A 27,539-nucleotide genomic window follows, 5' to 3' on the forward strand; every position below is an offset into this window, starting at 1 on the left:
TTCGCTAACAAATATCCTCTATTGCCACACAAAGTAAACTTCTTTAAACTGCATAAATGAATGTCCCATCATATTTCCCGTGTTGTAATGCATATTCATGACACTTGCTCCTCGTTTACTAAAAGCTCTGGTTAGTTCGATAAGCTTCCTCATGCTATTCTGTGAACTGTTCCCAAAAAACACCTTAGCACAGGGTACCTTGTTTAAGATTTCTGGAGGCTCCGAACATATTCTCTCTGTAAAGTAGCTATCACCTTTAGAGATGTGAAGACTAAAACTCAGGCTAGAAGTATAAAAATTTTCCACTTCCGAAGTTACACCCAATTCTTTCTCATAATAAAATATCAGATGATTCCTGTGTTCAACATTTTTTATTTGCTTAGTTATTACTCATGGCGGTGATTACTGACCAGGCCAACCACTGACTGCTTACTCTGCACGAGGCACTGTGCTAAAAATTTCACGTGCATTATCACACTGAATTCTCCAAATCTAAAAGATGTGATTATTAACCTCATTTTACAGATGAAGAAACAAACCTAGCAGAGATTAAGAAATTTATCTTAAAAAGTGTCAAACTTAGAATTCTAACATGGCTCTTAGGGACTCCAAACTTTTTGCATATTGTCTCCTAAAATCTACTTTTTCTCCAACAATGTTATTAAAAGCTGATAAATCTATCTTAAAAGTTAGACTTGTGATTTCTGTCCTCCAACAAAATTCAAGTTTATCACTAGGATCACCAGCTACAAAATAATTTCATCTAACTTACTTTTGCCTTTATCTTCATATAAATAAGAAACACCATAATCTATTTTCTGCCACAGATCTAGCATTTATATTTTGGTCTGAGTGTGAGAATGATTCAGAAAGACCTTGATTTCTTTAAGCAGCCTAAATAGCTTTACAAGAATTCCAATCAAAAAGTTATTTTATTTTTTTTAGTGTTTATTTTTGAGACAGAGAGGGAGAGAAAGAGACAGAGAGAGAGAGAAAGAGACAGAGAGAGAGACAGAGACACAGCATGAAGGGGGAGGGGCAGAGAGAGGGGGAGACACAGAATCGGAAGCAGGCTCCAGGCCCCCAGCTGTCAGCACAGAGCCTGAGGCGGGGCTCAAACCCATGAACCATGAGATCATGACCTGAGCTGAAGTTGGATGCTTAACCAACTGAGCCACCCAGGAGCCTCTCAAAAAGTCATTTTAAATGGCTAGAAATGCTTACTGATTTTTGTGAAAGCAATATAAAATGTTTCCTACATTTTGAATATGACTGAACCAGAAATGTTTAAAGGTAAGCAAGGAAAATCATCAAACTGTATTACATCCCTGATTAGTAGAAATTTTTCTCTTTAGAGTATTTTATTTATTCAGTGTAGAATAAATATTAAGTGTTTACTAAATAAGTGCAAGAAACCATTATGATGGTCACTTGTAGATCTGTTTATAGGGACGATCCATGACTACTTCTATTTTATACTTAATGCAAAATACCTTACTTTTTTTCCCTTAATTATTTTGTGTGTCTCTATATCTTGTCTATCCAAGTATATTATACTTCCTTGAAGGTAGGATTTCTGTCTTATACTTCCCTGTTATTCACAAAAACATGTGCATCCATAATCAGAGCTCAATAAATTCCTATGAAACTGAATTTGATTTTACTCAGCATGAATACAAAAATATGCCTTAGTGATGCATAGGGATATATAGGAACATATTTAGGAAAGTTATCTTTTCTATATATGAAATTGGCTCCAGACAGAGCATGGGTTAAAATAACTACAGCCTGTGATAACAAGATGCTTACACACGCGCGCGCACACACACACACACACACACACACGTTTTGAATATATATGCTATAAATGCTAGAGAAAATTTAAATTAACATTTGGTGGTATACCTAAGATCAAACTCTATAGAAAATATTATGCATTCTATCTACCTGTGCATAATTTTCTCTAGTCAACCACATTTTACCCCTACTACGTGCCAAACCTTTGTATACATGTTAGTTTCAACCCCGTGGAGTAACACATTATCTTCTCCACTGCACACATGAAGAAACGGAGGGTAAGGGATATTAAAACACCTTGCTTGATGTCACAGCAGCAAGTTGTAATCCAGTACTTGAAACCACACCTCCCTATCTTTAAACACTGAGTAGGCAGAAGACAGAAATAGTCCTTACCGTCTGGGCTGATTCCAATTACTGTATGCTGCATTTTGAAGCTCACTTTCTTCTCCCTCTCCTTCTTCTCGCTCTGGTAGTTCTGGAATGTCTCTGTTAAAAATTTACATAGTGAGTACTCCAAAATCCTAGTAAAACTATGCAAGTTTGTCTTATATATACCGTATTATTTATTTGGCTAAAAATGCAGAGCTACCTTATATTTTTACATACTTGGCCAATTTTACATTAAGGGGAAAAGAAAAACCTAATGAAACAAAATGAAAACCTTATATTAGAATCAATCTACCACAACTTAGTCTGGAGATATAGCTGAACACTAAGATTCTTAGCTAGTCTGTTTCTTTCCCAAGGAAATATGGGAAAGGAACAAGAAAGGGATAAATGCAAGAACTTTAAAGAAAAACATTCAACAAGTATTTCTCTTTTTTTAAATTTTTTTTCATGTTTATTTATTTTGGGGGGGGGGAGTGGGGGAGGGGCAGAGAGAGAGGGAGACACAGAATCTGAAGCAAGCTCTAGGCTCCCGTCTGTCAGCACAGAGACTGATGCGGGGCTCAAACCCACAGACTGTGAGATCATGACCTGAGCTGAAGTTGGACGCTTAACTGACTGAGTCACCCAGGCACCCCTCAACAAATATTTCTTAAACTAAAGATATAAGAGATAGAAGCACCATGTGGGTTATAAACTTGTATGGCCCTGATTGATTCCGTTCTTGAAAGAACTTATCCACAAGTAAGACAGAAAATTAGCATCTCCGCCTCCTAAGGACAGACCAAAGCTTTCCCTTCAAGGAAGACAGAAGATGCTTTAGGTCCAGCTTCAGCCCACCCAGAGGGGTCATGCATAGAATACTCCTCACAGAAAGCAGTGTACAATGTACCTGTATTCAAGGCCACTTTTCAATTTCTTTAGGAATTCAGATTTTGTCAAATGCCAGGCACATAAAAAAATGTGTTCCGTCTGTTAATTTTAAATTAAACTGTAAATAAACCATATCGATACATACTTTGTTTTTTGAAAGGTATACTTTGCATCAATACATTGTAAGAGCAAGAGAGAATGATTAAATCGATTATAGTGTGTCCTTACACTGTTAGTAAAAATTGGATTTCTAAAGACATATGTGAACACATTCTTTTGAAAGCAGAGAAGGCTATAAAAATTCTAATTTAATAAATGTTTCCAATTGACTTTTATAGAAGCTGAATAATCTAAAGAAAGTGTATGCTCAAATTATGTCTATTCTCCAGTGATATGAATATTCAACTCTGTCAAATTGTATAACCTTTAGACTCTGAGATCAGAAGTCATATAACCCAAACCCAATAATCCATCTGTGTTTGAATGTGTTTCACAACATCTTTGGAAAGCAACTGTCCAAGCTCTCCTTGAATGTCTCATTCTTCCTTTGACCTAAATGTTAGATTTTTGTTTCCATGTGAAGAGGAAATCTGCCTATCTGTCCTACCCATTGTCGTACGTTTGAATTCCCTTCCTGTGCAAATTGAGGTAACAAGGTTCTGAATGAGGCTGGGACCCAGGAGCCTAAGCTTGACAGTGGGACAAGACTGATGGGAATGGGTCCAAAAAGGGGATTTAAGAAGGATGTTTGAGAAGCAGACTGAGGACTAGAGAGACTGAGGGAAACCGTACTCCTGAAGATACAGGGTAGACAGGTGAAAACTAGGCTAACCCTCAGGAAATACAGCTGGAGGGAAGATGGCAGAGAAGCCGGTATGGAACACAGACAATAATAAGAACTTAAAATGAGTTCCTGAAATATTCAGTGACAGCCATGGGGATGGGAGAAGTTCTTACCCATCAAGCCCAAGCTCAGGGAGCTACACAGACACCCTCTCAAATACACTAACCTCATGTTCCTACCTTTTTAGCTGTAAGACTAATATCCCGAATCCTCTGATACAAAAACTCCATTTTCTTCAAATGATTCTATAATCCTAGAATCCTTTCATCAACCCAGATAAGCTCCTATAAATGTGCTGTTCATTCATTCCTTATCCATCTTAGAATGTGGTTTACAGGAATCAAGTGCCGTGTGCTCCAGAGAACAGAATGGACCAGTTCTCTTCTGAACTCACTTGGCTAAGAATGAATTAGACTTCTTTGCACCTGTGTTTGGCCACTACCGATGACATTTCTATCAAGTATAACAACTCTTTGTACATCTGCATTCAGATTTGGGAAATTGGCACAAGGTCACACAGTAAAATAACAGAGGTAAGGTATGAACTGAAGCCATCTTATTATAAAACCTGAGCTCTAACCTCCATGCTATACTGTCCCATATTTTTATACTGGGCTTGTGCAATTCTCTCTTCAAGTCCAAAGGTTAAGAACATAGGGCCTGACTGTTGATATTCTAATCTTGGCTCTGCCAATTAGTAGCTCTGGAACTTGGACAAGTTACTTATCCTCTCTGGTGCAGATTCCTTTTCTACAAAATGCAGGCTGTTTTGTTTTGAGGGCCCTTGTACTAACAGCAAATACACTTTCTCTGCAATGAAGCAGGTAGTCACAGCACTGGACAATCCAGGTCAATGTGCTGGGAGGGAGCACACAGCGCTGAAAGTGGCTGTTTCTCTAATGACTTCTGAGAGCTTGTGAGGCCTCAGAACTTAATAGGAATATGATGTTACCTTGGCATAGTCTTTAAACTATTCGAAATAATATTTCAGGGGGATCCTGGAATTACTGCTTTACCATTGTGACAGGAAGCTATAATCAATTAATGCCATTAACCATGAGACAAATTCTAGAGAGGGGTATGGCTGAACTGTGCACAGGGTGGAGTGAATACTCCTTTTCCCATAAAATTCATGAGGCCCCAAGGCCTATGACATTCCGCCTCCTCATTAGCTCATAAAATACCTTTCCCTTCCCTAACGCTTTCTGTAGTACTCCAGTCGTGAGCACGTCACAGAGGAAACCGTGATGCCGTATCAAGATACCTGCACAGTCACTGGACACCCGGGTGTTCCGGGATGTTCTGACATCCTCTATGGAATGGCAGAACTCTTGTGAGAACACTCCAGAATGTTTGCAGAGCCATCACTTCTCTGCCATACTTAAAGGGAAATCTGGTACTCAGTTGTTAATGCAACTGAAAAAACAGGCCTGGGGTTGAGAGTGTAAAATGGTTCATTCTTCATGGAAAAGCAATTTGACAACATTTCTCTTCCTGTGTTGAACTCAGTCAGCAGCAGCAGCAAAATTTACTTTCTGACATTCTTAGGGGAGATAAAAAAACCTTTCTCTGTGTTAAAGGTTCTTAATAAATTATGTGTCAAAAGCCTTCAAAAAGCCATACACTGTTGCCTGACATGCATATATACAAAGATGTTCAGTTCACAACACTCCAAAAGAGTAAGAAATAATCATTAAAAATGTTTCTGAATTGGTATGTATGTTAATAAAAAACTAAGTATAATTTCTGAATGTGTTTGAAAACATTTATGAAAGAGGAAAAACCATGATACAATACCATACAAACTGTAGGCTCCAGGGAATCAATGAAATAATACTGAAATCTGGGGTAAATTCCCAAAACCCAGTCTGTTAAAAGTACCATACTGAGTGGTGCAACTAAAGAGGATTTTAATTTCTTGATTTGAACTGTCATATAATTTTCCATACTATATGATAATTTCTTAAGTAATGGGGGCTGAGTATTTTTAAAATCTTAGAAGAGAGAAAAGGAATCCATTCTTTTTCATTGCTAGTCCTCCCTGACTCTGGCTCCTAAAGTCTTTCTAGCTTTCTGTATCAGTCACTCATTGCAGCCAACTTACAGCTTCACTCACCTGCCAGTATATGAAGAAAATATATCCAGTGCCATTATTCCTCCAGATTGTTGCCCCAAATTTATTTTGAACTCTTCCAAATGTTCTGCAGGCACATAAGTAATTCTGAAACAGAACACAATCCAGGGGAAAAAAAAGGAAGCAAAGTTTTTTGCCTAACAGGCAAAGTTTCCGGAATATAGAAATAAAATTATATTGTCCCTTCATCCCTATTTTTTCACTTTTTCATTTAACAGCTTATTCAGCAGAGGATCCAAACTTGGAAAAGATAAAGCATCCTATAAGCAAAAATAACAGGTTAAGGTTTACATTTTTTTTTTTTTTAGGGAGAGAAAGAGAGAGAGAGAGAGAGAGAGAGAGAGACAGAGGAAGAGAGAGAGCATCTCATGCAGGTTCCACACTCAGTGGGGCTCGATCTCAGGATATGAGACCATAACCTGAGCCTGAGCCGAAATCAAGAGTTGAACAATTAACTGACTGAGCTACCCAGCTGCACCTAAAGTTTCCTTTTTTTTTTTTTTTTTACTTTAAATGTCAAGCGACAATTAAACTTTAAACTGCTGATAAACTATATGCTTACTAATAATTATGTGAGGGAGGAAAGCAGCGTTATTTTCATTTCTGAATGAGAAGAGTAACAGCAATTTTTAGAAAGATCTACTAATCCTTAGAAACATAACTGACAGCAATAACACTGATTTCATCCAAAGATTTCTGGGTTCCTTAGCAGACAAAAATCAGGCATGCTCTACTAAAACACTACTTACCCCAAATTATTTTATATTCATCCATAATATATAATTAATTTTAGGCACTGATAAGCATTATAATAATTATATGTTAGCTCTATTAAGTTATGAACCCGAAAGTCTGAAGTTAAACTATCACAAGTTTATGGGAAGATTCTCTTCCTAATTTGTAGCAACTCCCTAATAAGCTATTTTGGTTTTAGAGAAAAGCCTGATATTTGCCCTTGAATGGTCACTTACTAATTCAACAAATACTGGCTGACTGCCTACAATATGGAGGGCATGAAGCAAGATGCTGACTACAGCTATGTTTAGAAACTGATATTTAGAAGTTCAAGTTTACTGCTGCCCTATAAGGCTACAGAACTGATTGATACAAGGCTACAGAACTGATTGTTCAAGGAGGTGGTCCCGAGATCTTCAAATTAAGGAACAGTTAGGTAAGAGAAACACTCAATTTGAAGTTGGTTCAGCACCTTGCGCAACTAAAAGAAGAAGTATGTATCAAAATTGCACAATATAAAAATCATGAAGACTATTAAGCCAGCTATCCATAACTTACCCATGAAGACAATAAGTACATAAAACCTTAGCAATGGAGGGCGAGGATAAAAGGACTGTCTTTTATGCCATAATAAAATAAGAATTATACCACTGGCATAATTTACTGAGTGAGGAGGATATGTAATTCCAGACATATTGGTTATTCCATAAAAAGCATTCACTCTTGTGAGGTCACTTAAATTTGGAGTCAGAAGACACAGCTCTGTTGCTCATCAAGAGTGTAGTGGGAGGGTAAATCACCACCACCAAATCCCTATATCCTCAATCACGAAAAGGACGTCACTTTTTATGAGGCTCTTGTAACCCGAGAAGCATAAAACAAATGTAACGCAGTGCTGTACCAGGGCATCAGCTAGCCTGGTCGCACCTGATGGCTCTGGCCGACTCCGTGGACCCTTGGGAGTCTCCTCATGACACTTTTACCGCAGGGATCAAAAAATAAAGCAGCACAGTTGAGAGGGTTCAGGAGTACACTGGGAGACAGAGTCACATTCTAATTCTGGCTCTAGCTAATTTATTCATCTATAAAAACACCTTCTCCATGGTGTTAAAAATATATGGAATAATAAACTTGAATTTATCCCTTCAAAAATAATGAGTAAAAAATGTGTAACACATTATGTCAGGAAGATTGATTCTATTTTACACGAAGACAAGTAAAGATAAACCTAAAACTAAAAAGCCCATTCAAGAAAACTGGCATTATTTCTGAAGACTCAGTAAAGGTAAAACATATAAATAAAGATCAGGTAAAACATATAAATAAAAACATAAAAATAAAAGATTAAACACATAAAAAGACTTTTATAAATGAATAAAAGTCAGGAGTTGAGGGGGGAGCTGGAACACAATAGCAAAAATAATAATAATCAGTTCAAAGTATTGATTTTTTTTAAATGTTTCGAGAAGGAAAAAAAGGTTTCTACCCCTAACAACGCTGAAAATGAATTTTCCTCCGTGTTCGTCCCAAATTGTTTTTTTCTTTTACCAAGGCTAGGGGACAGGGAGTTTTACAAATATTTTTCTGATACGTTAGATGGCAGTGAGAAATGGAAAAGAAGGCAGTTTTCATAAGTAGTTAGCCCACAGACAGCGAGCACACCAGAACAAGAGGCCCACAACGCAACAGCACATGCAAAGCAATTCTAACACACGCCTGGTCATACAGCACACAAAACCTCCAAATCGCCAGAGCACCAAAAATAAACACACCGCAACAGCTTATTTGACAGTTGTATTAAAAATTCTTAAATGTAAACTAATCTTTGGTTACAAATGGGGTGGAAGAAAAAAGAATAGCATTAGGAATGCCGAAATGTGATACGGCTATTAATCCCGAGACCGCGTCTGCACATGCAGACATTCCCTGACAAAGAGCCTGGTAGCTTAGTAGTTGGAAAATGTGATTTTCAAATGAGTTCACAATCAGCAGTGCAATGTGAAAATGTAACAATCTCATAGTTCTTTTGGGATTTATGTTCTGAAATAAATGGGGGGGGGTGCAAAATGTATACACTGAATCTATTATCTGGATGTATCCCTGCACTGGGAAGTTATAAAAGCATGAAATGGTTTTTACAGACAAGTTGTAACACACAGCCATAATGAGCTTTTGAATCACCGATACTCACACATAAAAGGGGGCTCGATCATCAGCAGGTGCTGTAGAAAATCTAGAATGTGAAGCATACGCCGCGGCATCTTTTTACAATGGTGTTAACAAATGTCAATGTCTTGTGCTGAATGTGAGATGCATACATATGTAGTTAAAAGTGGGTGCTCCTGGTTGTTTTTTTTTCCCCTTTCCACCTCCCTCCCCATCTACACCTCCCCCAGAAAAGCATCTGCTCTTCACTGGTGTCTATAGCAGTGATTATTAACAAGCATGGAAAAATATAACTGCAATCAATCTTTTATTCCTTGATCAGGAATTCATCCCACACTTTGGGTTAAGGCAGGTGAATTCTGATTCAGCTCGGTAATTATCTGGCAGATGTTAGAAGCAGCTGCTGCTAAGCACAAAACCCTGGCTATTATTATAGAAATATAAGAGCTCCTGGCAAGGTGGAGTGAGAAGTGAAACAGTGCATTCTGGTGAGGCTTCACATCTGGTTTTCCATAGAAAATAATGAAACCTGGAACTTAAACTGGCTGTTCTTGAACTCTTGAAACTCACATTATCTACCCAGGCACGCATGAACGCACACACACCAAGTTCCCAGCTATCTATCGTAAACAGCAAAAAAGAAATTCGGTACATTATCTTCAATAAGCAATGATTTTCCTAAAACCCGCCAGTTATGTAACTGAACCATTTAGAGCCTCTTATTTTCTAAGTCCCCCCAATACACTCCCTCCACTCCTATCCCACATCAAGCTAGGCTCATAACCAGAAATAAAGAGGAAGAGACGTGGATGGAGCCTACATCCAGCAATGACAGCAAAGCTTAACTGGCCAGGGGCAACGTTATGGTTCCATTCAGAGTAGTGGAAGGACTAGACTTTCTTTTTGGGAGGATTATTCACAGAGCTTTTAAGGTAATTCTAAACCTTTGCTTCATAAAAGCAAGTGATAAGAAGGGGACGGGGCCAAAACACTTCACGCAAAATGCACGGAACACGCTGCTCAGCCCTGGTCAATCTAAATGGCTATTTGTGTTGATTATTTAACACGCTTTTTCTGAAAAAGGATTATGTGATTCTAATTTCTTTCTACCATTTACCCAGTGAGTCAAATCAAACCCATCTGAATCACAGCCTTATCAGGACACTTGAGAAGAAATCAATGTGTTTCGCGTGTTTCTGCCTGTGTACATCCCCACACACCTGACCATGTGAGAAAGAAATGGATTGACTGGTCTTCAGAGGAGGGGAAGATGCAGGACTTTTCTTATTCTTTACGATATGTTCTGACTCCTGGGATCCTAAAGCAGTAATTCATGAGGCTCTCTCTTTAGATATCCTCAAGGCCCTCATGAAGCTGCTGTCAGCATGAATGGGTCCATTCTGGTGCTGAATCAGAAGGTGGGAGAACAAACAAAGCAAAGGACAGTAGCAGCAGAAATGAGGAAAAGAGAAAAAATGACTTTGGGAGCTTGAAAAAGTACCCTGAGACTTTTCTAGAGTGGCCTAGATGCCTAAGTTAGGCCAAAACAGTGTCACAATCGTCTTATTTTTCGGCCACTTTGTAAGTTTTGCGGGACATCTGAACTGAGGGGGAAGACTAGACACAGGCACCGTTTCCGGGCCTCAGTGCCAAAAACTGGGCAGGGGACTCGCATTGGTGCCTAGAGCATAAGACGTGCGTATCACACAATAAATCAAATGATCAGTTACCAGGCCATGTGTGTTTTATACTCCATCTAAACCATGTAAGCTAAAAGCCTTGCAAAAAAGGGTCTCCATGTGGGTCTATGTCATTCATCTTTGAAGCTAGATGAATGGGCACTGGTCTATAAGTGGTGAAGAAAGCTCTTAAAGTTTCTCTTTCTTCTTAGAGGCACTGACATTTTTAATGTATTCTCTTGGACTCACATTATTCAGATAATTAAGGAACTGTCACATGATGAGATGATCCATTCCATTACAAAAGTCAAAAGGGCATGCAAATTTACAAAGTCCATCACTGAAATTCTGCCTAAAAATAATACTTCTTTTGTGTAAGATAGCAGAATCCACTTCAGACAGTATACATTTTTCTGCTATTTGCTGATGGCAGAATGAAAAACAGATTGTAAATACAGTTTTCTTACCAAAGCTCTAGCAGTATATACTTTGCACAAGAATAACAGAGAATGCAGTCAGTAAAATAACATTAATACAGCAAAGTTTCCCATACTGGTAATCATTACTTCAATGTAAGCTAAACCATCTTTCCCTGTGCTCTTATTTTACTATTTTATCCCTTATACATTAAATACAAATATTCAATAGTTGATGTGAGAGAAGAAAAGCCAAGCTATTACACTGATGAGGTGTGTCAGAGTCATAAACTGATTTTTATGTTTGCTCAAGAAATGTTTTGTGACTTAAAAACCAAGCGACATATATGATGTGCTTTTAGCACAATATGGGATTATGGAGTAGTTTTAAGCACTTCCTGACAAAATGGCCTACATGACCTACAATCAGACTATACCAACAGATTGGTGAATTCTCTTGGATCACGAGGTAGTTGACCAAAGGGTGAATTATGGGTCAGACTGACACTGTTCTATATAGTCTCTTCCATGACCGACCACTGAAAAACTAGCTTAGTTCTAGGATTTGCATAGGTCAATTAGGTAGTACACAGTTCCTTATACTGATCCTAAGTGGACATCCTGTTCTATGAGAGATGGCTCATATCACGGAGACCTAAGGTTCTCGCAGAATTATTAGAGTAAAATTAAACACAGCAGGCAATTTTTTTCAAATATTTAAACATTGTATCATCTTAAAGAAACTATATCTACAATCAAGAACTATTCAGGAATAATCAAATTTCTGAGTGATTTATTTTTAATAAATGTGTGATCATTTTAGCATATTAAACAGAAGTACATACTGAAAAAAAAAAAATGATCCGTGAATTGAACTTCCTGAATTTCCCAAGCCAAACTGGAGTCCAAATGATACTTACTTAATGTCAGGCCCAATGAGAGAGTGTCTTCTCAACATCGCTCGTGCTTGGGCGTTGGTTAAACTGATAGTAGATTCTTCATTAATAGACAAGATGCAGTCCCCAACGGCAATCCGGCCATCTCGACTAATGGAACCTCCGTGAATGATACTTCGAACGATCATCCCCAAGCCATCTTTATTAGCACTTACTGTCATCCCTATGGTAAAGGGGAAGCACAGATATATATCAAATACTTGACCTTCAAATTCATTTTAAGTTGAATTTAATATACCCTATGGATTCACAGATAAAAGGAGTAACTTTTTTTATCCAATAAAACACAATCAAAAGGAAAGAAAAAAAATGTTAACACAAAATTTACTTTTTGAAATGGTTGTGAAATTATATCCAGAAAATGATAATCTATGTTAGACATATCAGAGATGAAATAGGTCTGTGTTGTGGAGTGACTACAACTCAGGTTATTGATGTGTTGCCCCTGAAAAGAGAAAACGCTCCTGAGGAAAATGTTTTGACAGAAACAAATCAATTTTATAGCAGTTCGTTTCTTAGACATGTAAGAGAATAGATAACAAGACTACAAAGGGAAAATTAGTTGTGTAAATTAAGAAACTCTGTGCTATTATTTATTATTATTTCTAGTTCATTTATTCATTCAGTATATATTTACTACATGCCTACTATGTGCCAAGTACTATGCTGATTTCTTGAGATTAAAAAAAAGGATAGCTAACACCAAGAAGCGTTTCTTCAAGTCTTATCCTCAGTGACTGATGTACAGTGGTCTGTTTAACTGAAGTGATGTGGACTTAATCCTAATCTCTTCCCATTTTATCTCTAAGTCTGAAGTGCTATGAGCTCCAGATCTGGGTATTTAATTGCTGTCCCGACATGTTCCCTGGATGGCTAACAGGAGACACAACCTTGGGATGTACAAAACTGAACTTCCAAGTTTCCACTTCCCGTATTTCTTCCCATTTTTGACAATGGCACCAGTACCCTACTCTCCATTTCTCAAAGCAGAAATGTTGGAGTTGTTCTCGATTCCTACCCCTCTCTCTCAGCTCTTGTATTTAATCCCTCACCACGTCCTGTCATCGCTGTCTCCAAAACGTATCGCAAATCCATTCACCCTTCTCTGCTTCCAGGCCAACCCCACGCCAAGCTGGCACTTCTGGCCCCACCTTTTGAAAGAGCTTCTCAACTGGTCTTCCCATTGCACTCTTGTCACAGCAGACACAGCGACCGTTCAAACAAGACAAATCACATCACTCCCTTGTTAACAATCCTTCACCAGCGCCCTGTCGTGCAGGACACACCTACAACACACTTAAGTGGCACAACCCATAGGGCACTGCTGGCCTGGCCCTCCCGACGCGCGCCCTTCTTCAGCATCACGCCCTGGGCTCCATCTCCTCCCGCCATGTTGACTGCCTTCAGAAATACACCTAGTTTCTCCCCACTTCAGTGTTGGCCTGACACATTCTTCCCGAAGCTCCCGTATGGCTAATTCCTTCTTGCTCGTCAACACCACTTCCTCCAAAAGGGTTTCTCAACAAACGCCCTCTGAATTTATGTTCCCTTCTCACCCTACCCTCTCTCCAAAAATATAAAACTTTTTGAAATTATGTTTAAAACTTTACAGAAAATAATGTAAATTCACTTAAAACCAAGTGCTAGAAGTTCCTTCCAAACAAGATCATATAATTAAATAATATAAGGAGAGGTACAACTCTATAAGGGTAGTTTGCAAAAACCTGCTTTGAGAGAAGTCACAAATTCCTTTTTAGGTTTTGTTTTCAATATAAAAATAAAGAAATTCTTCTAAATACGAACATTTTTAAAAAAAATTTTTGATGTTTGTTTATTTTTGAGAGAGACAGAGTGAGAGCAGGCGAAGGGCAGAGAGAGAGGGAGACACAGAATCCGAAGCAGGCTCCAGGCTTTGAGCTGTCAGCACAGAGCCTGATGCGGGGCTTGAACTCATGAACCGCGAGATCATGACCTGAGCCAAAGTTGGAAGCTTAACCGACTGAGCCATCCAGGCGCCCCTAAATATTAACTTTAATAATACCAAACTAGATTTCTGAGAATACCTTTCTGAGAATAATCCTGACTATAATGTTTCCAACTTGATATTTCATACCTGGATATGGGACATCTGAGCTCTAGTTACAGTTTTCTGATAGAAATGAACTGATGATTTCTAAATGTATTGTTGTCAAGGAAACACCCCTGCTTCCCATAAAGCAACAAGTTTGGATGCTGTTTCACCCCTAGTGGGTTTCTTACAAGCAAACGGGGTGGGTCTGGAATGTTTCAATAGGTACTCTAGCTTGTCCTGATGCTGCCACCCTTCCTCCCATCAAGACCCACCAAATAACTACTATGGTAAAATTAAAATTAAAAGGCAAGTGTACAAAACAAAAATCAGCTCAGTGGTATAGACCAGGACTCTAACCCATCATCTTGTTCTCACTGCCACCATGTGCGGTATAAATAAAGCAAGTCACTGGGTCACCTGGGTGGCTCAGTCGGTTAAGCATCTGACTTTGGCTCAGGTCATGATCTCACGGCTTGTGGGTTTGAGCCCGTGTCGGGCTCTGTGCTGACAGCTTGGAGCCTGGAGCCTGCTTCGGACTCTGTGTGTGTCTCTCTCTCTGCCCCTCCCCCACTCACACTCGGTCTCTCTCTCTCTCTCTCTCTCTCTCTCAAAAATAAACATTAAAGAAATTAAAAAAAAAAATAAAGCAAGTCACAGACATGGGACAAATCATCATGAGCTACAGTCAATATGACCTCTGAATTCACTTTTAATGGTACATTTAACCCACGATTCCACCAGCTACTAGCTATTAAGGTTTCCCAGTCACATCAACTACGTCAACCAAGAAGTCGGCACCAATTTGCTCAGCTTATACTTTCCTTTCACTAGATGATAATTTTGGGGATTCAAGAAATTCTGTATAATATAATATCCACTAATGAGATTTTGCTTGTAACTTCTAAGATCTCTCAATGTTTTTCCTGCAAGAAATATAATAGAACAGCCCAAATCACGCACTGTAGAACCAGAGAACTGATTCCAAATCTGAGTTTCACCACTTCTAATCAGTATGGCCTTGCGCTGACTTAACATCACACTTGGCCTCATTTTACTCATCTGTAAAATGGGAATAATATATCCTTTTAGAGTTGTTTAAAGAATTATATGAGAAAAACATGGGGAGTACCTTTCAAAGTGCCTGGCACAAAGTTCTAAAAAAAGTACAAAATAAAAGCAAAAGAAAACTCACAAAAATGTATTGTAAATGCATCTCTAGCCCAATCCAAAGCTATATTGCTCTCTAAAGGCTAAATGCAAATCTCAGCTTTATGTATTAATTTTTTTAACATTTATTTATTTTTTGAGAGACAGAGAAAGACAGAGCTTGAGTGGGGGAAGGGCAGAGAGAGAGAGATGGAGAGAGAGAGAGACAGAATCGGAAGCAGGCTCCAGGCTCTGAGCTGACAGCATAGAACCTGACGTGGGGCTCAAACTCACAAACCTGGAGATCATGAGATCATGACCTGAGCTGAAGTCAGACACTTAACTTGACTGAGCCACCCAGGTGCCCCTTAATTCAGCTTTAAAGTAAAGCATATTCTAGTAATCTTGATGTAGCCTTGGGCAACGCAAGCACTAAAGTATGACGTATGGTACGTGAAAACCAGAGACAGACTAAGGTTTGAGTACTGGCTCCACCTTCCAACTGCTGAATACTTTTCAGAGAAATTCCTGAGTCTGCCTATGTTTCTGTTCCTAATCAGTGAAAAGAAGGTAATACCTTTCTTTCCATCTGACCTTTTGACCTTTTCTTTTTACCTTCAAGTCCTAATACAATGTAAATAGCCAATGGACCACAACCTTATCAAAAATCATCAAGATTAGATTTTTTTAAAGATACTATGTGCATGTGTATGTATCTGAATATAACATTTCTCCCTTAAATTTAACAAAGTTAAAAAAGAAGTGATTCATGACATCAAAGCAAACAGAATGTGGCAGCTTTTATGGAAGTCTGTCATTTATCAACAATTTCTTTTGGTTATCACTAGAGAAAGAAACAAATTATCCAGAAGGCTGAAAGTGCAAACAACCTTATACAGTTAATTAAGGGGAGACTATGAATCTAAGAAAATGTGTTCAGTGATAGACCCTTTCAGAGCATACTCTCCTATCAGCACAAAGCCAGCCTCTCTATTTAGGTTTTCTAAAACATAAACACACTTTTTTGTTAATTTACATTGTAAAGGCAACACTTTTTAAAAGCTTAAATGAATGATTTAATTATTTTAGTGTTTTACACAGATTTTAAATAGTCCTTTTTTTTGTGATCCCTTTGCATTTCTTTACGATAAATGCTATAAAAATCTGAATGTCCAACATCTGTCAAATGAGGTAATGGATAAATGTTCTTTCTTTGGCATACTGAAGTTGAACCCCAAAATGCTAGAGGAACCTCAATGGGTTCCAGGAAGTGTAACATCCAGGAACAAAGCCCTGAAAACATTTTGCATACATAAATTATTTGAAATGATGTCAATGAACTGGAGAAATAAAACTACAAGTTACTTATACTTTTATATTACAAATTAGTTGGCAAACTAATGGTGCTATAATTTCCCACTTACAAGTAAGTGGTTTAGTCTCGAAAGCAAATGAAACGGCTCCCTTATGCTTTTATTTAACCTTATTTTCTTTTACTTTAAGAAAAAGCCCCAAATCAATGCAGCTTTTATTGCCTCTTTAAAATATCACAAGGAAGGCTGAAAAATCAGAAAAATCATGTGGCATCTTGCTGTTTCTGTAGCTGAACGACTTAGATCTTATTCATCAGTGTGCTGGACTGTTCCTTTTTCAGAAACATAGATGCCATCCCAAAATTTTCCAATACCCTTGTTTTTAGCTGTTGCGGCTTGCTGAGTCAAAGCAGCTGAGTTTGATACAAATTCAACATCATTTCCTTCAAGAATTAACTCATCTTTCTGTGTTTGAGATACTGAACAAGCAAGACCCGGCCTCACCCAACCCTGTGGATGTATTTTTCACCCAAGAAATTTCAGATTTCAACAGGAGAAGGCTTCTCCTGAATAACAACATTGAAGGGGAAATGAGCATACACAGACCTCATCTTATAACAGAAGCCCAGTGTAACGCCCTTGACCACGTTCTGCACGTGACTACAGATAGTACAAATGGTAGCCAGTTCATTTCTATTTCCCCACCATTTGTCAACTCAGAGCCTCTTCTTTTTCCTTCCAAGAGACTGAGTTCCATATTGATGTGACTGAAGTCCTTCCATACAGTTCCTCCGGGGACCTTCACTGTACCGGTGCATCTCTTCAGAATGATGTCAACATTCTCTGTGCTGTTGACGGTCTAATTACTGACAATGGTCTTCATTCTCACAGTAGATGCAGCAAAGAGCTCTTACAATTTAATTTTAAAGTCAAACTGAGGTTTAATGGGATTTCCTGGGACGCCCGGGTGGCTCAGTCGGTGAAGCGTCCGACTTCGGCTCAGGTCATGCATGATCCTGTGGTCCATGAGTTCGAGCCCCGTGTGGGGCTCTGTGCTGACAGCTCAGAGTCTGGAGCCTGCTTTGCATTCTGTGTCCCAGCCTCTCTCTGCCTATCCCCCACTCGTGTTCTGTCTAGCTCCCTCAAAAATAAATAAGTGTGAAAAAAAATGTTTTTAAAGGGATTTCCCGATATTGTAGAACGCAAGGATAGTTCACATTTCACTGCTTTTTTTCCCCAAGAGCTTCATCATCTTAGTGTATTTCTTACATCTAAACTTAAAAGTCAAGGTGGAAGCAACCCAAGTGTCCAACAATAAATGAAGGTGGTGCTTATATATAAAATGGCATTCTTACTTCGTCTTAAGAAGGAAGGAAATCCTAAAAAACCTAATAAAAGAAATTCTGACATGTGATTTGAATGAATGAATCTTGAAGACATTATGCTAAGAGAAGTAAGCTAGTCACAAAGGGACAAATACTGTATGATTCCATCTACATGAGGTTCTTAGGACAGTCAATATATATATATAGACACAGCGGAATGGGTGCCAGGGGACAGGGAGAATGGGTATTTATTATTTAATGAGTACACAGTTTCAGTTTGAGAAGATGAAAAACTACTGGAGATGGCTGGTAGTGACAAGCTGTGCAACTATGTGAATGGACTTATTGTTACAGAAATACGCACTTAAAAATATTTGAAACGGTCAATTCTGTATATCCTGTATGACGCTAAAAAATGATATAGCCTGACATACTAAAATAGAGCAAGCAAAAAATCCACAGGATTGTCTCAACAGATGAAGAACAATATTTGACAAAAGTCAACATCCTCTCAGCAAACTAAAAATAGGCAAGCAATCCAAGGGGTCAGTTTGTAAAATCAGGTATACTCACACCATGGTTCTTACAAGAGTCTCCCAACTGCTTCCAATATAATCTACCAGCCTGTGCCAGAATGATCTTGAAACGCAATCAGATCATGTCCCTCTTCTGCCCTTAGCAACCACCTCTGGTAGGAACCTAAAGCAGGAGGGTGTTAGGACAGACGTCCTGTGTCCCGCACAGGAACCCCTCCAGCAACCGTATCCCACCTATCATTTCTTCAGCTTCAATTCTCACTCTGCCCACTGTCACACCCCACCTCATCCACGCCACAGAAACCAGTCATGTTTCACATCACTCTGCCTCAGCTCTAGCAGCTTCCGATTTTTCCCCATCCCTCAGTTATGTGATAAAAATCTCCCCTTTGAAATCTTTCTAAACTCCTCGACACTCAGAGTAGGCATCAGTTATTCCTGTTAAGCTTTCAAATGTTCTTTATATGAGTGTCTATCATAGCGTGTAGAGTATTCTAATGCATTTAGGATTCTATATGTTGATTTTCTTACTCTCTAAAACTCATGTTCCTTGAAGAAAGTGATTAAATCATGCTATCTATGCATGGTGGTGAGAATACAGAAGACAATAAGTGTTTGATAGTTGAATAAATAAATACACTAGAATAGGGGTTTTCACATGGGCTTTGCAAAACCTCTGCCTTACAAGCTAGTCAAAAAAATGGGTTCCGTGGCCAATGAAATGTGAGAAATGCTGCATTCTATAATCTCTTCTTAGAGATCCACAGTGCACATCTGAGTGCTGAAGATTCCAAGAAGTATTTTTTGCAAACAAAAATCTGTCTCCTTACGTGTATCACATTCCAGACCTCTAAACTTGTAGCCCATTTACACTCCTATGAACATCCCACAGAACTAGTATTCAAAGTAACATGCTTTCCTTCCAGGGGTGTCTGGGCGGCTCACTCATTTAAGCATCGTACTTCGGCTCAGGTCATGATTCCAGGGTTCATGAGTTTGAGCCCCGCATTGTGGGTTCTCTGCTGTCCGTGTGGAGCCTGCTTCAGATCCTCTGTCTCCCTCTCTCTGTGCCCCTCCCTGCTAGCTCTCTCTCTCTCTCAAAAAAAAAAAAAAAAAAAAAAAAATTAATGGCGGGCGGTGCGCCTGGGTGGCTCAGTCAGTTAAGTGTCCAACCCTTGATTTCAGCTCAGGTCATGATTTCACAGTTTGTTAATTTGAGCCCCGTGTGGGGCTCCATGCTGATAGTTCGGAGCCTCCTTGGGATTCTCTCTCTCTGCCTCTCTCTCTCAACTCAAAATAAATAAGTAATAAAAATTAAAATAAAATAAAATAAAAAAAACATAAAAAAAAACAAAGTAACATGCTTTCAGAAACCCTGTATTACCAGATGTAATATTTCTGACACGTTTAGATACCCGTAATATCTGTCTCATAATTAACACATTAATAGGAAGCTCTGTAGCATAAGTTCTATGTTACTCTACCAAATACAATATATAAGAAATATTGTAACTACGGAGAAATTCTCTGCTATAACTCTCCATTTAGCTGCTGTTAGCAGTACCTGGCTGCCACCGAATGGAACAACATCCTGGAGACAGAGACTGGAATCCCGCTCAGCAAGTAAGCACTGTTTAGCTTCTCCACCAAGTCTCGGATTTGACAAGGAAACAATACTCCTCCGTAAGATACCAATGCAGAGGAAACTGCCTGGTCCCATTACAGAAGAACATCACCTCTGATGTGGAGCTAAACAGAGTGTCTCGGGCCACGACTGGGCATCCAGAGCAACTAATTTATGATCCTATTTATCAGCACCAAGCGCTAGGGACAGAGCTGAGTCATCAACTCAAAAGCCTGTGCTCTGCCTGCATACGGTTTTAGCTACTGTAATTGGGACCGCATGTCTACAGGAAATCTTCTTTGTCCGATTCAGAAAGTTTTATGACTGTTCACCAGATGCAACCCTTTATGGGTAAAAGAGGACGCGAAAACCCTTGCCACCTGGGAAGAAATACTGAATAACTTGCATTTATAGTTTGGTGCTGGCACACCTGGCTGTCTTTTTAGTCTTTATTTCAGTGAATGAGAGAAATTAAACACAAACTGACTTATGCATAACTGGTAACATTCAAAGAAACTAATAATTTACTTTTTCAAAGAATTTGAAATTCCAAATTGCTGACTTTTCATTTTCGAAGAATTCCTTTTCTGATTTGCTGTTTCATACACAAACAGTTCGTATATCTGTTCTTGAAAGTAAATGATGCTTGTGAATACTCTTAAATAATTAAGAGAGTGAGGGATTTACGCTAGTCTGAAGTAAACAAACCTATTAACCATTTCAGGAAAAATAAAGAGTACATAAAAAGAGAAACCATAAAAGCTATAGGAAAATTTGTAACACCTTTTTTATCACCTACAGCCAACAATGCTGAAACCATGTTTGATATTTCATCTTTGGCAAGAGGGTTGAAGAGGCAAGATATATGTGGAAAGGAAGGGACTTACCTAGGCTAGAATTGCCTTTTGCTATAGTAATAGTCCTCTCAAAAGATTCGTTGGTTATATTTTGGAGCATGACGCACTCAGCAGTTGAGGTCAGGGAGTTCTGCTGAATTAAGAACTCGGAGCCCTGACAGGAAAAAATAAATAAATAAATAAATAAATAAATAAATAAATAAATAAGTCACATGGAAAGGAAAACAAGACTTTGGAGTATGATTTCAACATCACCCATATTCTCTAACTGGTTGCGCTTTCTTCAGCAGGAAGCTATAACCAAAACAAGTTCATAGGTTGGATTCTGAAAATCTCAGCGTCAAGAGAGCACTTGCTCCAAATGCAGAGACCAGCCTGAATCCTCGACCACGTCACTGCTTCCAACCTCATCATAATATACGATGCATATCTTTACAACGTTACCTTTCCAGCTGAATCAGGAAGCACAGAAGTAAGCTCTGCACTGGATGTAATTTCAGTTGGCAGGTGAGATTCAGTCCATGCTCTCGAGTTCTCACATTCGTATTGCTGTTCAATAGCATTTGCAGGTGTATAATCATTTATGGTAAAGCCAGAGGCAGGTCCCATGGTCAAGTCCACTGAAGGTGGACTCTCATCCTGTCTTTGCAGGAGATTCTGGGTGTACAGTTCCTCCAAGGACATGTGCAGATCAAGTACTGGATCTGAAGAATTTTCAGTAACATCCTGATGATGAAAGAACAAAATATAAAAAATCATGGCCAGAGACATCAATGTATTTTTGTAAGACCATTTCTTAATGAATAACTATCTGGTAGAAAACAAAACACAATTATTCATTACCCAAAAAGTATTAGGAAACATACAAATTCTTCACTTAGCTAACATTCTGTAGATGTTTATTTTTATAATGCTTTTGAATACATTTCCTACAAATCATAGATGTTATGTTCAACTGAGTTATTCTTGTATACTGTACACGAGATCACTGAAATACAATATTATATTCTATTCACAAATAGAATTTGTGAATTATTATTATTATTTGTGAATTATATTATTATCTATTATTTTTAGTTCAATCCACACAGGAAGGCAAGTAACTTGTATTTTCAAATCCTATTTAAACAAGCAGTTCATTTTCAATCAGTACGAAGTTCCTATTTAATATCAAGAGAATATTGATTCTGATTTACAAGAATCTCCATGAAAAAAATATTTTGATAGTCACTTGTAGGTATTTATGGAGAACAGAAAGCTATGTTATTCAAATTATTATAGGGAAAATTTTCATAAATATTCTGCAAGATATACACAGGAAATATTAAGAAGGTATATAATAAGGTATAGGTTCTAAAGTAGGCTCTCTTATTAACAATCTATACACATCACCGCAGAACCTCTCTTGGCTTTATACTTTACTTAATTTCTAAAATTCCCTGAAACTTTAAAATTCGGTACTTCGACATAAATGCAGGCATGTACTTACAACAGACATACGGTATCACTTGTGTGCTTTGGGCAAGCCGTTGCTACACGAACTGCTAGTGAACAAACATCAATTTTCCCTACAATCCTCATATTAATATTTTTAAAGTATAAGAGTAGCATATGAATACATTATCGTCAGCAAAGATTCAAGCCATGCAGATATATACGTGTGTGCTTACAGAGTACAATCTGAAAGCTTTTCCTTATGGCTCCTACTCCCATTATTTTCCCTGGTAGAAATGGCTGGAGTCAGTTGGATGTCTGTCAGAAGTTTGTATTTATTTGCATAATAAATAGATACACATACACGTGCATACTCACACATACTACATGCACTTGTACATTTTTAAAACCTCACTGAAACCATTAGTTAAATAGAATGTTTTCACTTTCTTTATTGAAGTATCTAATATCTGGGCAGGAGAGATTTCCATGTCCGTAAATAAAAATCGACTTCAATCTTGTGACCACAAAACTATTCCTAAGTATGAAATGCACTGGAGCATAGACTCTGGAGCACAGGCTCAGATGCTCACTGCATCACTAGTTATACTCTGTGTCGTGGTCCCCTCATCTATTAATTGGGGAAAATAAAAGGACATATTTCAGGACTGTTGGGAGGACAGAGAGAGTTAATACCACAAAGTACTGGGACACCTGGGTGGCTCAGTTGGTTGGGTTAAGCATCTGTCTCCCAGTCAGGTCACGATCTCGCGGTTTGTGAGTTCAAGCCCTGCGTTGGCTCTGTGCTGACAGGTCGGAGCCTGGAGTCTGCTTCAGATTGTGTGTCTCCCTCTCGCTCTCTGCCCCTGCCCCACTTGTGCTCTCTCTCTCTTACTCTCTCTCTCTCTCTCTCAAAAATAAACATCAAAAAATTTAAAATAATACTATAAAGTACTAATAAGATATCTGACTTAAGAGAAAATGCCCAATAATTATTAGCCATTGCTGTTATCTTTATTACACATCTTTGTGCATATGAGAAAATTTATTTAGTATAAACTAGAATTATGGGACGAATAATATGCACACTTAGATGCTGGCATATATTGCCAAAGAGTCTTCCAATTTTTGCTCACAAAAATATGGGAATACCTATTAACTGACCTTGCCAACCCTAAATTAGTTTGCTAATTTGAGCTGAAAGAAATATATTCTAAATAAATATAAAATTTAGAGTTTACTATGCATGTCCCTGACAATTAGTGAGAACGTGACAATTGTATATCTCCTGTCAATACTCCCTTCATATATTTAATCCAACTTTTCATAAGTTTCATCAGGGTTTCCACTTGTTCCTGTGATTGATACACTGTATATGAAAAGTCTGTGATATATACCACAAATATTTCTGAGTCTTTACTTATCTTCTCAGCCTGTACATGTTATATTATATAGATATACATGCAGAAATTAAATTCTTTATGTAATCAAGAATTCTTTATGGAAAGAAATTCTTGATGCAAAGTGTCAAATTATTTTTGTGCTTCTGGGTTTCGTAAGTTGCTTAATAAATCCTTCCACACAAAGTAAATGAGATGCTTTCTAGTATTTTTCTTATTTATAAATGCTTTCTTTTCAGATTCAGTTTTAATCCTTCTAGAATTGATTTCAGGGTGTGGCAAGAGATATGGGTCCCTTTCTGTTTTTCATAAAAGGGTAATCAATTTTTCCAATACAGTCCATTACATTCCTCTTCTTCAGTGTAAGTTATCATCTCTCTGGAATTATCAAATATTCTTGGTACAAAGAACTGAGGCAAGTGGGAGCATCACGCAAGCAAGTAACACCTTTAGACTCTTCGGGAACAATGACAGGAAACCATCATCCTCCACACAGTTGGAGTCTAACCAATAACCTGTTGGCCCATTCACCCAACTTTGGTGATTCTGTTCTAATGAAAAACAACAATGCACTTACTACAGAATTAGCTTCTGTATTACTATATTAATTATAATATTTAGCAGTAAATCATCTTCCTCAGGCCTCAAATAAAGGTTACAATTAAAAACCACTTTTCATCACAAAAAGAGGTCAAGCCACCCTTGTTAGCTGGGGTTTACTATAAATCGTGTAACAGAAATTTCCATGCATTATTCATAAAGGAGTTAACACAGACACACAGAAAAGAAAGAGCTAATCAACACAGCAGACAACATACGCCTACTTCAGAAACGTTTCTGGTTGCTGAACAACCAACTGAGTTTTATTTTTAAAAAGTCTTATGGATCTAAAAGAAAAGCAGCTCTTCCCCTGTAAGATGTTCAAAAATAATTCTATAATTTCCCAGTGCAACTTGGTAGCTAAACCGAAGTCTTGCAAAAAATCCACATTAATATGTGCCTCTACTTGATACGGCCTTGTTCTCAGGGAAACAAAATGAGAGGTTAAATAAAAATGTCAAGGACACTTGTAAACCGCCATTTAAAGGTGATGAATAAGTGAGGGTAATACCTGGGCACATTATTTACTCAGATGATTTATTTATATAGACTAAGTAAATACTGAAACATTTACTGGACACAACCTAATATTCTCAATGAGCACTCTACCACAAAAGCCTTTTCATAGTCTTTTCATGTGGGAAAGTGTACAAGCACAGCTGCCCCAACTTACCATCATTCTCCCACCCTTTCTGAGATAAGGTATAGTGCTTCCTTTATTGTTGGTACACTGACCCGACTGAGCAAAAGAAGTGACTGGTTTTATACCTTGAGAGCCTGTCGGTTTGTCACTAAGACTTCCACAATCACTCTCAGCATTCTGACTAAAGTGCTTTAATTAGTTTTTCATACTAACCCCTGCTCCAAAGAAAGAAACAAACATTTTAAACATGGGTGTGAAGGCAGCAACATTTAATACTACAGAATGACTCTAAATGGAGATCTATAGGAATAGGTAGATTTTTATTTTTTGTTAATTTTTTTTTTTTTTGAGAGAGAGAGAGAGCACAAGCAGGGAAGAGGGGCAAAGGGACACACGCAGAGAGAGAAAGAGAGACAGAGAGAGAAAGAGAGAGAAAGAGAGAAACAGACAGGAGAGAGAGAGAGAGAGAGAGAGAGAGAGAGAGAGAGAGAGAAGCCCAAGCAGGCTCCACACTCAGCGCGGAGCCCAACACAGGCTTGATCTCGGGACCTACTGTGGGATCGTTATCTGAGCCAAAATCAAGAGTCAGATGCTCAACTGACTGAGCCACCCAGCTGCCTCAGATTTTACTTTATTTTTTTAAATCCTGGAATCCATTAGCTGTGTTTTATGTGCATGGTGCAAGAAGGGGCTTCTCTCTGGACAAACACCGAGTTTCCCTTGCACTAGAATCAACAGCATTTCCTAGTGGGACCAATATGAAGAATGAAGGGCATGCACAAAACTGGTAATCATTTCATCCCTGGGGTGAGAGCCAGCGTGGATGTAAAACAAAGGGCGGGGCATGGGAATGTGGATAAGGAGTAGAAAGGAAGACTCCTTTCTATATAAGTATTCTATAAGTATATGTAAGTACGTATGTATTCTTATGTAAGTATTTGATCTTTATTGGGTGTATTTAAAAATCCAAAACAGGAAAAAATAAATGAAAGCATCCTCTTCCCAAAACCATGTTGAGCTTTTAAACAAACGTCTACAAGCACTTAAGTTTGTAAAACAATTATTTCTGCATTTTGTTATGTCTGTGAAGGTGACAAGGAAAAGGGGATAAAAAGAAAAAAAATTCAAACCTATAACAATGAGAAAATCCACTGGGTTCTGGCCACTCAAATTCACACTTCAATGACCTTCCTCTGTTAGTCCAGATGCCATAGAAGTAGCTGGACAGTATTTTTCAGATTCCTGAGTAATGGTTATTTTCCTTGAACTGTTACATGGTAATCAAATTAAGCAAACACCACTCCTTCAAAAATAAAAATCAGAATGGGCTCCCAGATGGGAGAATTTGGGGCAAAGGAGCTCCAAGGTGTGCCTCCAGGCCTTGGTATCCAAGCTGCTGGCCAGGCCCACACAATGCTTGTAGGAGTCAGGCCTTCCCCTAAGAGGACTCCCCGCTCTGGATGATTAGTTCTTACAGCTTCTGGTAGTATACATGACCACGGTCAAAGACTTCTCTCTCATCAAGGAAGAGGAAAGGTGAAACTATTTGTGCATTTCCAACCACCAAGATTATTACATAGCTAACAAAGTAAAGTCAAAACTGTGAGCAATCACTGAGATCCTCACACTTATTTTATACTTCTTTCAAATCAGTATGGAGGCTCTGCTGTCTTAAATATCATATACTGTTATGATTTTATCTTATCAATTAAAGGATTCCAAAGTGAACTCGCTTTTAAGAAAAATGGCCAGTTCTGGGGGGCCTGGGTGGCTCAGTCAGTTAAGCTTCCGACTTCAGCTCAGGTCACGATCTCGCGGTTTGTGAGTTCGAGCCCCGCGTCGGTCTCTGGGCTGATGGCTCAGAGCCTGGAGCCTGCTTCCAATTCTGTGTCTCCCTCTCTCTCCCCCTCCCCCATTCATGCTCTGTCTCTCTCTGTCCCAAAAATAAATAAACGTTAAAAAAAAAAAAAAGAAAAATGGCCAGTTCTAAATTCCATGTCAAATTGCCATGCTGTCTTTTTTTTTTTTTTTTAACGTTTATTTATTTTTGAGACAGAGAGAGACAGCATGAACAAGGGAGGGTCAGAGAGAGAGAGGGAGACACAGAATCTGAAACAGGCTCCAGGCTCTGAGCCGTCAGCACAGAGCCCGACATGGGGCTCGAACTCACGAACCGCAAGATCATGACCTGAGCCGAAGTCAGATGCTTAACCGACTGAGCCACCCAGGCGCCCCAACCATGCTGTCTTTTTAAAACAAATTTAGTGCAAAGAAACAGGAAGATGGATGCATCATCTGGTTTTTTATTTATGTACAATTTTCTAGTAAATACCGTGGTACTATGAAGATGCCATAAAACAAAAACAAAAATAAAAAACAATGCTGCAGTGATTTACCACGATGCAGAAACAGTGCTACTTGCTAAGAAAAACTGAAACCACACAGGAGTTTCTCAATGTGTTTTAAAACACCCTCATTAATGTCTTCTTTGTTGTTTTGTAGTTTAAATATTTCAGTTGATAGGCCAGCTTGCCAAAATTTGCTTCAACAAAAGAGTAAACTGCTTAGGGAGAAAAAAAAAAAAAAAGGAGGCAAATAGA

At 38.4% G+C, this 27,539-nt stretch overlaps 1 protein-coding gene and 1 pseudogene across 10 annotated transcripts in view; both read right to left on the reverse strand.

Moving 5' to 3' along the window:
* The window catches only part of MPDZ (multiple PDZ domain crumbs cell polarity complex component), a 159,502-nt gene that overhangs the window by 47,474 nt on the left and 84,489 nt on the right, over window positions 1–27,539 (reverse strand). For all 10 annotated transcript variants that reach the window (XM_030293431.1, XM_030293426.1, XM_030293424.1 and 7 more), the window contains 5 exons: window positions 21,307–21,588; window positions 20,893–21,016; window positions 11,955–12,153; window positions 6,021–6,125; window positions 2,194–2,286 (listed from right to left, as the gene is read on the reverse strand). In XM_030293431.1, coding sequence (XP_030149291.1) covers window positions 2,194–2,286; window positions 6,021–6,125; window positions 11,955–12,153; window positions 20,893–21,016; window positions 21,307–21,588 — 803 coding nt within the window. The remainder of the gene's footprint in view (window positions 1–2,193; window positions 2,287–6,020; window positions 6,126–11,954; window positions 12,154–20,892; window positions 21,017–21,306; window positions 21,589–27,539) is intronic.
* LOC115499484 lies at window positions 16,827–17,403 on the reverse strand (annotated as a pseudogene).

The sequence above is a fragment of the Lynx canadensis genome, chromosome D4 (assembly GCF_007474595.2).
Source record: "Lynx canadensis isolate LIC74 chromosome D4, mLynCan4.pri.v2, whole genome shotgun sequence".
Lineage (NCBI taxonomy): Eukaryota > Metazoa > Chordata > Mammalia > Carnivora > Felidae > Lynx > Lynx canadensis.